At 43.3% G+C, this 16,017-nt stretch overlaps 1 protein-coding gene across 2 annotated transcripts in view; it reads right to left on the bottom strand.

The window, feature by feature from the left end:
• Positions 1 to 16,017, bottom strand: part of LOC117367715 (unconventional myosin-XV-like) — a 95,742-nt gene that overhangs the window by 67,750 nt on the left and 11,975 nt on the right. The window contains exons 4-6 of one of the 2 annotated variants that reach the window (XM_033960556.1): positions 14,205 to 14,376; positions 6,068 to 6,143; positions 2,143 to 2,398 (exon numbers count right to left, since the gene is read on the bottom strand). In XM_033960556.1, coding sequence (XP_033816447.1) covers positions 2,143 to 2,398; positions 6,068 to 6,143; positions 14,205 to 14,376 — 504 coding nt within the window. The remainder of the gene's footprint in view (positions 1 to 2,142; positions 2,399 to 6,067; positions 6,144 to 14,204; positions 14,377 to 16,017) is intronic. The other variant, XM_033960557.1, reaches the window with a different exon arrangement.

Here is a 16,017-nt window from a genome sequence, read left to right as displayed (position 1 = left end):
TATATACTACCTAACCAGCAGTTCATAGCGGTTTACACAATAGGTGCTCAGCATACAATATAATAATAATAACATCATATATAATAAAATTCTAAGCAACTAATAAAAGCATTAAAACTAATGAATAAGGATCACATGATATCGACTAAAATAAGTGCAGATAAAAAGTACATTATAACTACATGATAATATGGAAATCAGTAATGTATATTATATTGTTTAAATAAGTGGGGTTTAAGATCTTTTTGAAATTGATAGTAAATAAGAAATGGAGAAACAAGAAGATTCAAACATGAATTCATTAATCCTGCTTGAAATGCACCCTACACAAAAATCACTATGCCTCCCAATTTTTCTACAAGCGTACTCCTACATCAATTGTTCTTCCTACTCCTAACCAACAGAAAAACAGAAGGATATCATACATCCTCTATCCCAACCTTAACAGAATCCCATAGGTTCCCTCTACCTACCAGAAAACTTTACTCGCCCAGAAACTTGATAGATTCTTTTACAAAGGCGCGTTAGCGGTTTAATGCACGTAATAGCGTGCACTAAGCTGCTAGCCGCGCTAGCCGCTACCGCCTCCTCTTGAGCAGGCGGTAGTTTTTTGGCTAGCGCGTGATTAAAAGTCACGTGCGCTAAAGCCGCTAACGCGGCTTAGTAAAAAAGAGCCCCTAGTGTCCAGGAACTGAAGCCATTAACCTAAAACCAAGGTCACTGAATGTAGGAAGCCATGGGCTCCATATGGGAACACTCAAGATTTGAGATCAGTACTTTGCCAGAAGAATATGCGGCGAATGCAACTGGTACAAAATGCAGCGGTTAGGCTACTTTGTGGACTGAAGAAGTTCGATCACGTAACACCTTCCTATCGACTTCTACATTGGCTGCCGATGGAGGCACGTGTGAAATTCAAGTTTGGTTGTTTTTGCTTCAAGGTACTTTACGGCTTAGCCCCTAAATATATAACAGACCTTTTCTCTTTCACAACCAACAGACATAGGCGAAGCTCACACTCGAACTTTGTTTCTCCACCGGTTAGAGGTTGTAAATTTAAAAGTCATCACCAACATCTTTTCTCACATCAAGCAGCATTGTGAGGTAAAGACCTGGAACAACTGCTCATCCCTACTACTTATGGGGAATTCAGGAAACGGAGAAAATCAGAATTCGTGGCGTGGATATCTTTCATTGATCCAAAACCTTCATAAACTGACATGACCTAACTTGATAGCTACTGCCATAACCCGGAAAAACCCCGAGGAAGCCTCTTTTAAACGACGAAACGGGTTCCCGTTGGAACAAATTATACGGGCTTCAGCGGTGAAAGATTGCATGCCGCTGTTAATAAGATAAGTGCTTGGCTTAAAGCTTTGTTGTTATATCTAAGCTTTATAAGCTATATCGTATGTTTTGCACATAACTGCAGTTATGTGCAAAACATACGATATAGCTTATAAAGCTTATGTGCACATAACTGCACATAAGTGCACATAAGTACACATAACTGCACATAAGTGCACATAACTGCACTTTTGTAATGCTTTTTTGCACAGTTCAGTGAGTTGCTATTTGCACAGCTTTTTGCGTAATTGCACATTTAATTGCTATTCTATATAGCTTTAAAAAAAATTCAAAAAAAAGTTGAAGAAAAATTTTTTTGGAGTAGTGAGGGAATTTTTTGATTAGTGATAAGTTAGGTCACGTCAGTTTATGAAGGTTTTGGATCCATGCCACAAATTCCTATTTGGATGATAGTCTCTATGATCCTTGGAGTGGCAATTCTGAGATTCTTTCCTTCATTTACTTGATTTATTTAAACCTTTTAGATAGAGGTTTCTCAATTTAATTAACCTTTTGTGGATCTAGTCATTGGTGGTTAATTTTTCTCTTTTTTGTTTTATTTTTGAATTCAGGAAACACCTAAAAACACATCTGTTCCTGAAGTACTAGGTAACTGACCTATACAATCAGTCCTCAGCAAATGATCTTTAGAACTGTTAATCACTAACTGAACTTTGTTAATTCCACTCAATCTGTAGCATCTTTTAATCATTGTAAACTGCATAGAACTTCATGGTCCTGCGGTATATAAACTGTTATTATTATTATTATCATCATCAGAACAGGAGGTCTTACCTTCTCTCCTTTTACCTTTTAAATCTGTCTCCTGAAGAACTGGGGCTTGGCTATCAGGTGGTGGAGGAATGGAGGAAGGAGGAGGAGGAGGTGGGGGTGCAGGACTGGTAGGGGAAATCCCTGGAGGCTGAGGATGAGTGGCAAAGATACTCAGCAGAGGCTGTTGCTTTTCCCTGATAGATTGGGTTGGCGTGCCGACTTTGTTGTTCTTTGTGGAGGAAGTTGGGGGAATGCCTTCATTGGTCATGGAAGACGGCTGTGCATAAGAAGAAGAAGAAGAAAAATGATTTGTTTGCCTTCATCTTGTTCCATTTTCTTTCATTCTGCAATTTTGATGGTAGTGTTCAACGTCAGATTACCGATAGTATAAGTCACTTTTGTTTTATTTTTATTTAGAACCCGCCTTTCCCAAGGCGGTTCACAATGTAAACATACATAATAAAAAATACATCAAATGCATTTATAAACACAAATAAAATAAGTGACCAGCACTTACACAAGTGCAAATGCCTTAATGCCCACATATTACAAAATAAATGTCTCTTTAATAACTTCTTAAAAGCATCAAGATTACATTGCTTTCTAATGTACAAAGGTAGCTGATTCCATTCCTGGGGGTCCCTTCAGGAAAACATAGTTACACGTCTCAATTCCCTTACGGGTGGCACAAACAAGTCACCATGATGGACAGAACGCAACTTGGATAAAGGGACCTAAGCCTGAGTAATAGCCACCAAACTTGCAGGAGCCAAACCATTCAAACACAAATAGGCCACCACAAGTCATCTACAGTATATACAGTCTTCTAACGTCAACCAGTATCGCTTCACGTAATAGTCTGTAACATGTTCAGTCCTTTCCAAGCGAAAAAGAGCTCTCCAGTAATGTGCCTCTTCCTTACTGAAGAGAGGTCATATTGAAGGAAAATTCTATTTGACAATTGAGGTGTAGGACAAGGCAGTTAAAACAAGACTGTGCTTGTATGTATGTGTTTTTGTAATGTGTGTATTTTGGAGGGGGGGGGTTCTATGTATTTGTTTTTGGAACCCGCTTTGTATAAAGCGGGATATAAATAACAACCATAAACCATCATTTTTCTATGTGTTGTGACAGGGATCCGGCTAGGCCTAATACAGCAAAGGGAAAAGCTCCTGTAAGTATCACTAAAGTTCCAGTGACTAAGTGGAAGAAACATCCTGGGTATAGTGGAAATCCTGTGCACAATGTCAAGAGTGAGCCTGCCCCTTTAAAAGTTCACAGAGCTCAAGCAGGAACTAGAAGGACAGGGCTCTTTAAGAATTTAGCTGACTCTGCTGTTAGGGGGCGTGGTTGCTGGCCCAGTCTCCCTTTTTCTGAGCTTCCCTTGTCAGAAGGAGGGGAGAGGCAGCTGGGACTGGAAGCCGAGGAAAAGCTGAGAAGGAAGTCAGCTGGAGCAGCTAGCTTATGGCCAGCACAGGAAGGTTCTCACAAGGATTGGGAAATGGAAAATCCTGAAGTACAGTCTGAGGTTTGTGATATGGACTGGCTGGAGAACAATGTTATGTCTCATGGGGAAGAGAACCCCCATGGAATGGGAGTAGGTTTGGGAAAGCCTGAATTTTCTTTTCCTTTGTGAAGGGTTTTTTCTTTTTGAAGTTTTGTGTTTTGAAAGTATTTTTGTACACTGTTTTGAACCTGTGCTGGGAGCTACAGAATTTACCTTGATCTTCTATGATTGGAAAGAGTGGCAACACCTGTAGGAGAACCGGCCTCTCTGCTCCTACTAAGGGGAATTGCTGTTCAAGGTTACCACAGGCATAATTAGTGCCAATACTGTTAAAAGCCTTATATCCTAAACTATTACCAGAGGCATGAACGGTTCTATCTTACCTTGAAGGTAGCATATAGGATGAACTGTATTTTGTGTTATTATTGTTTTGAACTTATCTCTGAAAGCACAGCCGGTGCGGGGATTAGAACTGGCGTGTATGAGGAAAGAAGCAGCAGAGAAAACTGGAACGTTTGGATTTTTGTATTGATGCCAAATTTTGACCTTTTTGTTTGGAACTTTTCATTGATGTTCAATAAAAGTGTAATATTTGGACAAACCAGGCCATCTTGGTGTGCAATTTATGGGAGACACCAGGCAAGCTGTGTTCCACCACCTTTATGCTCGCGCCAAGACTAGGATTCTGCGGAACTACTAGGCCTCGCCAGGATCCCGGTCCCACAGTGTTAGGCGCCTTCTTACAAAATGGCTGCTCTTAAGCGTGCTTAAGCGCTCGCATGGGCGCCTAACTTTGAGTTGTGCCTAGAGCTGGCCTATTTATTGAGCGCCTCCAAAATAGGTACCCAAACAGGTGCCGCTCAGTGCGATTCACTAAACAGCACCCAATTTTGCTTGAATCGCGCCTAAGTAGGCGCCTAACTTTTGGGCGCTTCTTATAGAATTTGCCCTTAAGTCCAGTGATTTTCCACTTACGGAACAAAAAAAAAAAAGTAGAAAATCGCTGGACTAAGTGTATAGCCCTCGATGAAGACTGCCCCAACTTCATTGGTTGGGCTGAGAACGTTTCCGTGGCCCCTCGTTGCTCAGGGCTCCTTTTACTAAGCTGCGGTAGCGGTTTTAGCGCGCACTTAGCACGCGCTGCAATGCCGAGCGTGGTAGACGCTAACGCCTCCATTGAGCTGGCGTTAGTTTTTCTGCGTAGCGCGGGGGTTAGCGCGCGCTAATCTGCAGCACGCGCTATAAACGCTACCGCAGCATAGTAAAAGGAGCCCGTGGTTTCATGTTGAGCTGTACCTGCGGTACATCGCCTTAGGTGGATCTCTTCATAAAGGTGATTAATAAATCCAACAAATAAATTTGTGTGTGGCAAAAGTATACAGTTTCCACGTTCTCCCAGTGTATGATGCAGGCATTGGCAGGGGAAAGAGAGTGCGACTTGTATACCGCCTTTTTCTAGTTTTACAACCATACTCAAAGCAGTTTATATTCGAGTTCTTCAAGCATTTTCCCCTATCTGTCCCGGTGGGCTCACAATATATCTAATGTGCCTGGGGCAGTGGAGGATTAAGTGACTTGCCCAGGGTCATAAGGAGCAGTGCGGGGTTAGAACCCACAACCTCAGGGTGCTGAGGCTGTAGCTCTAACCACTGCGCCACACTCTCCTCCAATACAATATCAGAAGTGAGCCAAGTATAGAACAATGAAGCCATTGTGACATCACTGATGAGGTTGGGTTTTATTGGTGGAATGAAGCATTATGACATCAGGGAAAGGGATTGGGACATGTATACTGCCTTTTTGTAGTTTTACATCCACATTCAAGGCGGTTTACAAGCATTTTCCCAATCTGTCCTGGTGGGCTCACAATCTGTCTAATGTACCTGGGGCAGTGAAGGATTAAGTGACTTGCCCAAGGTCAGAAGAAGCAGAGTGGGGTTTGAACCCACAACCTCAGTGGGCTGAGGCTGCAGCTCTAACCACTGCACCACACTCTCCTCCAATACAATATCAGAAGTGAACCAAGATAGAACAATGAAGGCATTGTGACATCGCTGATGAAATTGGCTCAGGCATTGGTGTAATGAGGCATTACGACATCAGAGAAAGGAATTGGGGCTTGTATACCACCTTTTTGTAGTTACACAACCACATTCATTTTCCCTGTCTGTCCCGGTAGGCTCACAATCTATCTAATGTACCTGGGGCAGTGCAGGATTAGGTGACTTGCCCAGGGTCAAAAGGAGCAGCACGGGGTTTGAACCCACATCCTCAGGGTGCTGAGGCTATAGTTCTAACCACCATACCACACTCTCCTCTTGGTAGCTTATACGTATGACCTGCAACACAGATGACTGGCAGTACTGCATTTCACACTTAGTCCTGCCAATGCCTAGTAGCATGTGATTATTCCAGATCATTTAGAAAGTGAAAACTCACTGGATCCAGGATGCCCAACCTCGCCAATGCCTCATCCTTGGGGTCGTACTTTTTGAACAGGTAGTTTGGTGGCTTTCTGCAGAAAGAGAAGCGAGTTAGAAAATCTTTTACTATCTAATATAATAAAATGCTAGGCCGCGCATGCGCACTCAAAAGTCGTGTTCCCTGATCCGTCGCAGAAACACGAGTGCGCATGCACGCATTTTACGTCACCACCCTGCTCTACACAAGCCGGACCGCAGCCAGACGACGATCTCCGTTCCCCTGCTGCCGCCGATCTCCGTTCCTCCTTTGCCACTCACCCCCTTCTCTTCCCGTGGGCCCGAATGGCGATTCCAGCAGCGTGTGCATCAGTCTTCACACGCTGCTTCGGGCCCTTCTACTGCCCTGATTTGCTCTGCTGCGTCTCTGATGATGTCATCAGGGACGTGCCAGAGTAAATCAGGGCAGTAGAAGGACCCGAAGTTGTGCACAGGGAACTGGTTGGGGGGGGAGGGAATGCTGCTTTGGACAGACAGACAGAGAGAGGAAGGGAAACACAAAGAAAATAAGAAAGACACAGGGGCAGGTGCACAGGGAACTGGTGTGGGGGGAGTGAAATGGAGGGGGATGGAATGCTGCTTTGGACAGACAGACAGAGGGAGGAAGGGAGACAGAAAGAAAAGAAGAAAGACACAGGGGCAGGGAGATACACAGAAAGACAGACAGGCAAAGGGGGCCAGGGACAGAGACAGACAGAAAGGACAGCGGGAGCCGCGTCAGGAGGGGTGCGGGATGCAGCAGTGGGAACTTTTCCAATGGGTGCAACTGGGCGGCTGTCGGGAACCTCTGATCAGGGCCAGAGCAAGGTAAGAGTATCATAGGCATAAGAAGGAGGAGGGGGGATAAAAAAGGAAGGGATGCCTACTGCTGGACAGGGGGAGAAGGAAAGAGATGCTGATGGACAGGGGGGGTGAAGAAAAAGGAACAGAGGACTAATGTTGGACAGGGGGAGAAGGAAAGAGGTGTTGCTGGACAGGGGGGGAGGTAAAACAAAGGGAGAAGGGCTGCTGCTGCATAAGGAGAGCAGTGAAGGGGTGGTGGTGGACACAGGGGAGGTAAAAGGAAGGGAAAATGGACAGGGGGAGCAGACAAGGGGTGGTGATGGACAGCCAAGGAAAAAGAAAGGCAGAAAGAAAGAAAGCGGCTAAGGAGAGAGAGAGAAAGAAATAAAGACGGACACACACACATATGTTCTAGCACCCGTTAATGTAACGGGCTTAAAGACTAGTACCAGAAGAATATCTTAACTGGTGTCACATCCATTTCTCTTTGGGCTATTCCCATCGCAATATGGTATTCCTATAGATCAGGGATCTCAAAGTCTCTCCTTGAGGGCCGCAATCAAGTCAGGTTTTCAGGATTTCCCCAATGAATATGCATTGAAAGCAGTGCATGTACATAGATCTCATGCATATTCATTGGGGAAATCCTGAAAACCCGACTGGATTGCGGCCCTCAAGGAGGGACTTTGAGACCCCTGCTATAGATGTTGCCAAACATACTTTTCTTTGCCACCTTTTCACTATAAGCTTCAGCCTTCTGCCTCTCTCAATTAATGTTCAGAACCCTAGTTATATAATCTAATATAATTTAATTTATAATATGTTTATATCAAAAAGGGTGCTCTAAGCAGAATACAACATAAAAATAATAAAACCATCAAAACATACAATATGATCAAAGCACCCAATAAAACATTTGGATTATTGCATTCAATTTTGATCCCCTTATCTCAAGAAAGATATAGTGGCGCTGGGAAAGGTTCAAAGAAGAGCGACCAAGATGGTAAAGGGGATGGAACTCCTCTCATATGAGGAAAGACTAAAACGGTTAGGGCTCTTCAACTTGGAAAAGAGTCGGCTGAGGGGGAGATATGATCGAAGTCTACAAAATCCTGAGTGGAGTAGAATGGGTACAAGTGGATCGATGTTTCACTCCGTCAAAAATTACAAAGACTAGGGGACACTCAATGAAGTTACGGGGAAATATTTTTTTAAAACCAATAGGAAGAAATTTTTTTTCACTCAGAACGCGTTGCAAGAGGATGTGATAAAAGCGGATAGCGTAGCTGGTTTTAAGAAAGGTTTGGACAAGTTCCTGGAGGAAAAGTCCATAGTCTGTTATTGAGAAAGACATGGGAGAAGCCACTGCTTGCCTTGTATTGGTACCATGGAATATTGCTACACCTTGGGTTTTGGCCAGGTACTAGTGGCCTGGATTGGCCACCTTGAGAACGGGCTACTGGGCTTGATAGACCATTGGTCTGACCCAGTAAGGCTATTCTTATGTTCTTATGAATAGAATGGGATTTGTATACTGCCTTTTTGTAGCTACACAAGCGCAATACAAAGAGGTTTACATATATACAGGTACTTATTTTGTACCTGGGGCAAATGAAGACTAAATGACTTGCCCAGGGTCACAAGGAATAGCGTGGGATTTAATCTCACAACCTCAGGGTGCCAAGGCAGCAGCTCTACCAGTAGGCTCCTCCTTATTTCAAACTGCTCTGGAATAAGTGCAAATGTATTTGCAGGAATTCCATAGAGGTTTCCAAAAAGAAACGTACTTTTCCTCCCAGGACCTAACCTTGCCTCTTTTTGACAGAGTTCTGTTAAGTTTTCTACGGTGCTTTTAAGTAGGTAGGCAGTTGTTTATCCGTGTAAAAAGCTCTGAAGATGACCCTTTCACTGCATTAAGCTTCCATGACCTTTTTTGAGGTGCTTCACTGCACCTTCCTTTCAGAGCTACCTTGTGCACTCCAGTCACTTTAGAACAGGACATTTTTTTAATTGAAAATTTTTTTGCACTTGCTAAATATAATCATAACTAGTCTTATAGCCCGTTACATTAACGGGTGCTAGAATATATGTGTGTGTCTGTCTTTATTTTTTTTTCTCTCTCCTTAGCCGCTTTCTGTATTTCTGTCTGTCTGTCATTTTTTGTTTTTTTTTCCTTGGCTGTCCACTACCACCCCTTGCCTGCTCCCCCTGTCCATTCTCCCTTCCTTTTACCTCCCCTGTGTCCTCCACCACCCCATCACTGCTCACCTTATCCAGCAGAAGCCCTTCTCCCTTTGTTTTACCTCCCCCTGTCCATCATCACCTCCTTCCTGTTCCCCCTGTTCCCCCGTCTTCATTTTTCTGCCCCCTTCCTGTTCATCAGCATCTGTTCCTTGTCCATCAACCCTTTTTCTGCCCCTCCATTTCCGTGTGTTGCAGCATTTCCCTCCCACCCCACTCCCTGTGCAGTAATTTCCTCCCCCCCATACCTTCCTGCTGAACTCCATGGCCTACTTATGTTAACGGCCTGCAGCCGCCGACAGCCGCCGCAGCCAGCAGCCGCCGTGGCCGACATCCGACTCGGGCTGCCGCGGTCGACATCCGCCTGGGGGGGTGGGAAGAGAGAGAGCGAGCTTCGGGTGGCCAGCAGCCGCCGCGGTCGACATCCGCCTGGGGTGGGGGGAGGAAGAGAGAGAGAGAGCTTCGGGCGGCCAGCAGCCGCCGCGGCCGACATCAACTTGTCTTGCCTTGTGAGGCCAGACCGTAAGCCGCGCATGCGCACTTCCTATGGGTCGCTACAGCTCACGGAAAACGGACACACGCATAGGAAGTGCGCATGCGCGGCTTACCATTTTATTATATTAGATAAGGAGTGATCAATTAGCAACAAATCAAAAAAATACAAGAAGGAACAATTTTAAACAAAGTTGGTCAATGTTACATAACATAAGAATAGCCTTACTGGACCAGACCAATGGTTCATCTAGCCCAGTATCCCATCTTCATGGAGGCCAATCCAGGTCACAAATACCTGGAAAAACTCCAAATAGTAGCAACATTCCAGGGCAAGCAGTGGCTTCTCCCATGTCTATCTCAATAGCAAACTATGGACTTTTCCTCCAGGAACTTGTCCAAACCTTTTTGTAAAACCAGCCACGTTAACCACTCTTACCACACCCTCTGGCAATGCGTTCCAGAGCTTAACTATTTTCTGAGTGAAAAAATATTTCCTCCTATTGGTTTTAAAAGTATTACCCTGTAACTTCATTGCGTGTTCTTAGTCTTTGTATATCTTGATGCAGTAAATAAATCAATCCACTTGTACCCATTCTATACCACTCAGGGTTTTGTAGACTTCGATCTACTGATCTTAGTCCACATTAATAGAGCGTCAAAGGAAAAATTTTAGAAACTTAAAAAAAAAAAAATTAATAATAATGAAGATACAAATCTCTCCACAGAACAAAGCCTGAAATATCTAGACCTGATATCATAAACACAATCCTCTTATTAGCCTTGTAGGAAAAACAATTATCAATATTAAAATCTCAAATAAAAGTCTCTAATTGCATTGGATCAAAAACCCCACATAATTAGAAATTTTGGATTTATTTTACTAAACAGCGCTAGAGGGTTTTAATGCAGGCCGGTGAGGTAAATGCTCAGATGCTCGTAGAATTAGAACATAAGAATTGCCGCTGCTGGGTCAGACCAGTGGTCCATCACGCGCAGCAGTCCGCTCACGTGGCGGCCTATAGGTCAAAGACCAGTGCCCTATTTGAGTCTAGCCTTACCTGCGCCATTTAGCAAAACCCAGAATTTGTAACTATACATTTACATGGATATTTTAAGGAAAAAAAAATAAGTACTGTAGCTCCCATTGCCGGAACTGTGAAACAAGAATGCAAGACAGGCAATGTAATAATCTTGGGTGACTTCAATTTCCCAGGGATAGACTGGAACCTGGGAACCTCCAACTGCAGCAAGGAGGCCAAGTTCCTGGAGGCGCTAGGGGATTGCTTCCTGGAACAAATGGTAAGAGAGCCGACAAGAGGCAACGCCACCTTGGACTTGGTCCTAAATGGCCTCACGGGACTGGCAAAAGAAGTAGAAGTCACGGTCCCACTGGGGACGAGCGATCACAACATGATCAACTTTAAACTTGACATCGAGAAAGGGAAACGTACCAAAACCTTAACCACGACCTTAAACTTTAAAAAGGGTAAATACGATCGCATGAGAGCCATGGTAGATCAACGGTTCAAGAAAAAGATGGACAAAATTAAAACGGTAGATCAGGCATGGTCCCTACCTAAAAATACTATCACGGAAGCACAAAATCTCTACATTCCGCGGATTTCCAAAGAAAGGAGAACTAAAGGCAAAGGAGAACCGGCATGGCTTACCAGACAGGTGAAAGAAGCCATAAAAGAAAAGAAGGACTCTTTAAAAAAAAAAATTTTTTAAAAATGGAAACGCACGAAAACAACCGAAGCTTGGAACAAACATAAAGATGATCAGAAGAAATGTCACAAGGAGGTGAGGAATGCCAAAAAGGACTATGAGGAGAAAATAGCATAAGAGGCCAAAAACTTCAAGCCCTTCTTTAGATACGTAAAAGGGAAAAAACCCGCAAAAGAGGCGGTGGGACCATTGGACGACTAGGGAAGAAAAGGGTACATCAAGGAAGACAGCCTCACCACAGTAGAAGTGGACTTGGACCACATATACTACCAGATCGACAAACTTAAAAGTGACAAATCCCCTGGACCGGATGGAATTCACCCAAGAGTCTTAAAAGAATTGAAGATTGAAATCGGAAAGTTATTGCAAAAACTTGCCAACCTGACAATTAGAACTGGACAGATACCAGAAGACTGGAAGATAGCGAATGTCACGCCAATTTTCAAAAAAGGATTGTGAGGAGAACCGGGCAACTACAGACCTGTGAGCCTTACATCTGTCCCTGGAAAGATGGTTGAAGCACTGATTACAGATAGCATAGTCCAGCACTTGGATACACATGACCTGATGAAAGCCAGTCAACATGGCTTCAGGAAAGGGAAATCATGTTTGATGAATTTACTTCAAATTTTTGAGATCGTGAACGAACAAATTGATAGTGGAGAACCAGTGGACATAATATACTTAGACTTTCAGAAAGCGTTTGACAAAGTTCCACACGAAAGACTTCTCAGGAAACTACAAAGCCATGGAATAGAGGGGGATATACAAAGATGGATAGGCAAATGGCTAGAGAACAGAAAACAGAGAGTGGGCATAAATGGGAAGTTTTCCGACTGGGAAAAAGTGACTAGTGGTGTACCCCAGGGCTTGGTACTTGGGCCGATCTTATTTAATATTTATATCAATGACCTAGAAGAAGGAACATCCAGTGAGATCATCAAGTTTGCAGACGACACAAAGCTATGCCGGGCAATCAGATCGCAGAAGGATAGCGAGGAACTCCAGAGCGACTTGTGTCAGTTATAGAAATGGGTGGAGAAATGGCAGATGAAGTATAATGTGGAAAAGTGCATAGTAATGCATTTAGGCAGAAAGAACAAGGAACACGAGTATAGAATGTCAGGTGCAACTCTGGGTAAGAGTGAACAAGAAAAGGACCTGGGTGTACTGATAGATAGGACCCTGAAACCATCAGCACAATGTGCGGCGGCAGCAAAGAAAGCAAATAGAATGTTGAGCATGATAAAGAAGGGAATCACAAGTAGATTGGAGAAGGTCATAATTCCGCTTTATAGAGCAATGGTCAGACCCCACTTGGAATACTGTGTCCAACATTGGTCTCCCAACCTAAAGAAGGATATAAAACTGCTGGAGAGGGTGTAGAGACGAGCAACGAAACTAGTAAAAGGTATGGAGAAACTGGAATACGAGGATCAACTTAAGAGACTGGGATTGTTCTCCCTTGAGAAAAGGAGACTGCGAGGGAATATGATCGAGACCTTCAAAATACTGAAAGGAATCGACAAAATAGAGCAGAAAAAATTATTTACATTGTCCAATTTGATACGGACAAGAGGACACGGAATGAAGCTAAGGGGGGACAAGTTCAGGACTAATATCAGGAAGTTCTGCTTCACGCAGAGAGTGGTTGACACCTGGAATGCTCTCCCAGAGGAGGTTATTGTGGAATCGACCGTCCTAGGATTCAAAAGCAAACAAGATGCACATCTCCTTACGAGAGGCATAGAAGGATATGGGTGACTAAAAATTACACCAGGTGTACACCTGGCAGGGCCTCCGCGTGTGCGGATCGCCGGACTTGATGGATCGAAGGTCTGATCTGGAGATGGCGCTTCTTATGTTCTTATTTGTACACACAGACCACAAAAGGAAACATTTTTCTTCTAGAAAAAAAAAGTTTTCATAACAAGAGATTTATCCAGGTCTGTAGGAAAAAGACTCATATACTAATGACTTCCTATGAGGATTAAGGAAGTAGAACAGGTCTTTTTATGCCATGTGCTATGATTGGTCTGCTTACCTCTCAGAGGCTTGTGCCTATATTACTACTACAGGGTGGGCCACGGAAAAGTAGCCCACCTCTAATAAGATGGTGTTCTCCCTGGAGCAGCAAATAGTGATTGTAGGACCACTTTTACCATCTGTTGTAACGTGAACGGGGACCACTTTCACCATATGTTGCAACTTGTGGGTAAGTGAATAAAAACAATCCACTTGCCCGGAGGCGGGCTACTTTTATGTGACCCACCCTGTACTACTAATTACTTCTATAGCGCTACTAGACGTACGCAGTTCTGTACAGAGTCACAAAGAAGACGGTCCCTGTTCGAATGAGCTTACAATCTAAACAGACAAGACAGACAAACAGGATGTCATGGATACAGTTAAGGGGAACGGTTAATCTGCTGACTGGGTTGGTGTGCAGGATTACAGGTCAATCAAGCCATTGTGACATCACTGATGAGGTTGGCTTTTACTGGTGGAATGAGGCATTATGACATCACAATCTCTGCTCTGCTTCCCAAAGACTGAAACTCTTCACACTTCTACTACTACTATTATGAATGATTTCTATAGCGGTACCAGACGTATGCAGTGCTGTACTGTACAGTCAGGAAGAAGACAGTCCCTGCTTGAATGAGCTTACAATCTAAACATACAAGACAAACAAATAGGATGCCATGGATACATTTAAGGGGAATGGTTAATTGCTGGCTAGGTTGGTGGGCAGTGGGGAATGGGGTTATGGATTGAAGGTTATATCAAAAAGATAGGTGAGGTCTGGACAAAGATGTCACATCATGACCGTACAGCTGGCCTCTTACCTGGCTGGTTGCAAAGGTTGTGGCTCTATGGCAGGTCTAGTCTGGTACATTTTAATGATATTGCGAATTTCTTGGCTGGGCTCAGGTTTTGTTTTCTCTTGCTTTGGTTTTGGCTTTGCTTGAATTACTGGTTTCTGCACAGGGGGCTTTGGAGGTGGTACCGAGACAATTTCTACAGATAAAAATGAAAAAAACAAAACAAAACATTTTAGACAAGCTCATTAAGAGGATTTAAGATAATTCTTCCCACAAAGTTCTGTGTTTAAACATCCATCCTCCCGTGTGTGACTGAATGCAGATTCTGGATTTTATTCTTTCTGAGCGTGAGGTTGTCAAAGCTACAAATTATGCTAAGAACGTTCTCAAACAAAAATATGAAACTCCAAGAGGATAAACTTTGGAACAAGATCAGAAAATATTTCTTCATGGAAAAGGCAATAAATCGATGGAATGAGAAGAGCTTCCTAGTTAAAGTGGTAGAAACAGAAATAGTTTACAGGATTCAAGAAAGCCTGGGATGAGCACACAGGATCCCTGGATGCAAAGAAAATGTGGGAAACCGCAATGATTGACTGCAATCTATGGATTTCTACCAGCAATGAAATTGGGCAGATTAGATGAGCCGAATGGTCCTTACTGGCAAGATGCAGCAGGACCTGGAAATCTGCAACCAGCACGATGCCAGCTGCGGAATCCCTGAAATAACATATAACCCAGCTTCACAGGGAGAACATCTTAAAACTCACCAGAGAATTTCCCATTCTATGGAAAAAATAAAATAAATACGTTTCAAGTTTATTAATATTTTAATATAACGACCATCACAAGTATCTGGTCAGTTTACAATAATAAAAAGTAAAAAAATTAATCAAAATATTAAAATTAACAACAACAAAAAAAAGTATAAAGGCCACTTTTACAAAGCTGCGCTAGCGGATGCTCTGCGCTAATGGCCCCGAAGCCCGTAGAGATTTAAAGGGCTTCGGGGCCGTTGCCACGCGGCAGCCGCTAGTGCGGCTTTGTAAAAGAGGCCATAAGTAAAAACAGGGGGATTGAGGTCAAAACAAAGGGCTCCTTTTACAAAGGCGCGCTAGGGCCTTAACACGTGGAATCGTGCGCACTAAATTGCTACGCGCGCTAGCCGCTACCACCTCCTTTTGAGAAGGTGGTAGACTTTTGGCTAGCTAATCCGGCGCGTGCGTTAAAAACGCTAGCGCACCTTCGTAAAAGGAGCCCAAAGACTTGATTACAATGGATATGGGTAGTGTGACCATATGGCTCCAGAAAAAAGGGGACGGATTAAGACATCCGGGTTTTACTTCCATTGAAAGCAATGGAAGTAAGGAGAACAGATTGAGACATCTTGGTTGCTTTCAATGGAAGTAAAACCCGGATGTCTCAATCCGTCCCCTTTTTTCTGGAGCCCTATGGTCACACTAGTAGGGGACAAAAGGAAAGAAAGGGGAAGGGAAGGTTTTTTTAAATGCATTGTATAACAGCCTGCGGGTATTACACTTTGTACTTTTTCCTATCATGTTTATTGACTTGCTGGTCCTTTTTATTATCTTTATCTTTTGATGTTCTGTGTGTTTGACCTTCTTTAATAAAAAAACAGTTTTCCACTACATATATTGTATAAATAAAAATAAAAGGAAGGGGGGAAGGGAAGGATAAAAGAAGAGGAAAAAAAATGGGGTATCGCTTCCTGAAAGCGTTTTCATGTTCCTGTTTTTATTTGGGAACTCAGTTGGAATTTTGCTAAGCGTCTTTAAAGAGGAATGTTTTAAGGTGTGTTTTAAACTTGTTTAGGGAA

This window comes from Geotrypetes seraphini, chromosome 10 (assembly GCF_902459505.1).
Source record: "Geotrypetes seraphini chromosome 10, aGeoSer1.1, whole genome shotgun sequence".
In the NCBI taxonomy this organism is placed as follows: Eukaryota; Metazoa; Chordata; class Amphibia; order Gymnophiona; family Dermophiidae; genus Geotrypetes; species Geotrypetes seraphini.
The sequence above is the reverse complement of the archived record's forward strand: the minus strand, read 5'-3'. Positions and strand labels throughout refer to the sequence as shown.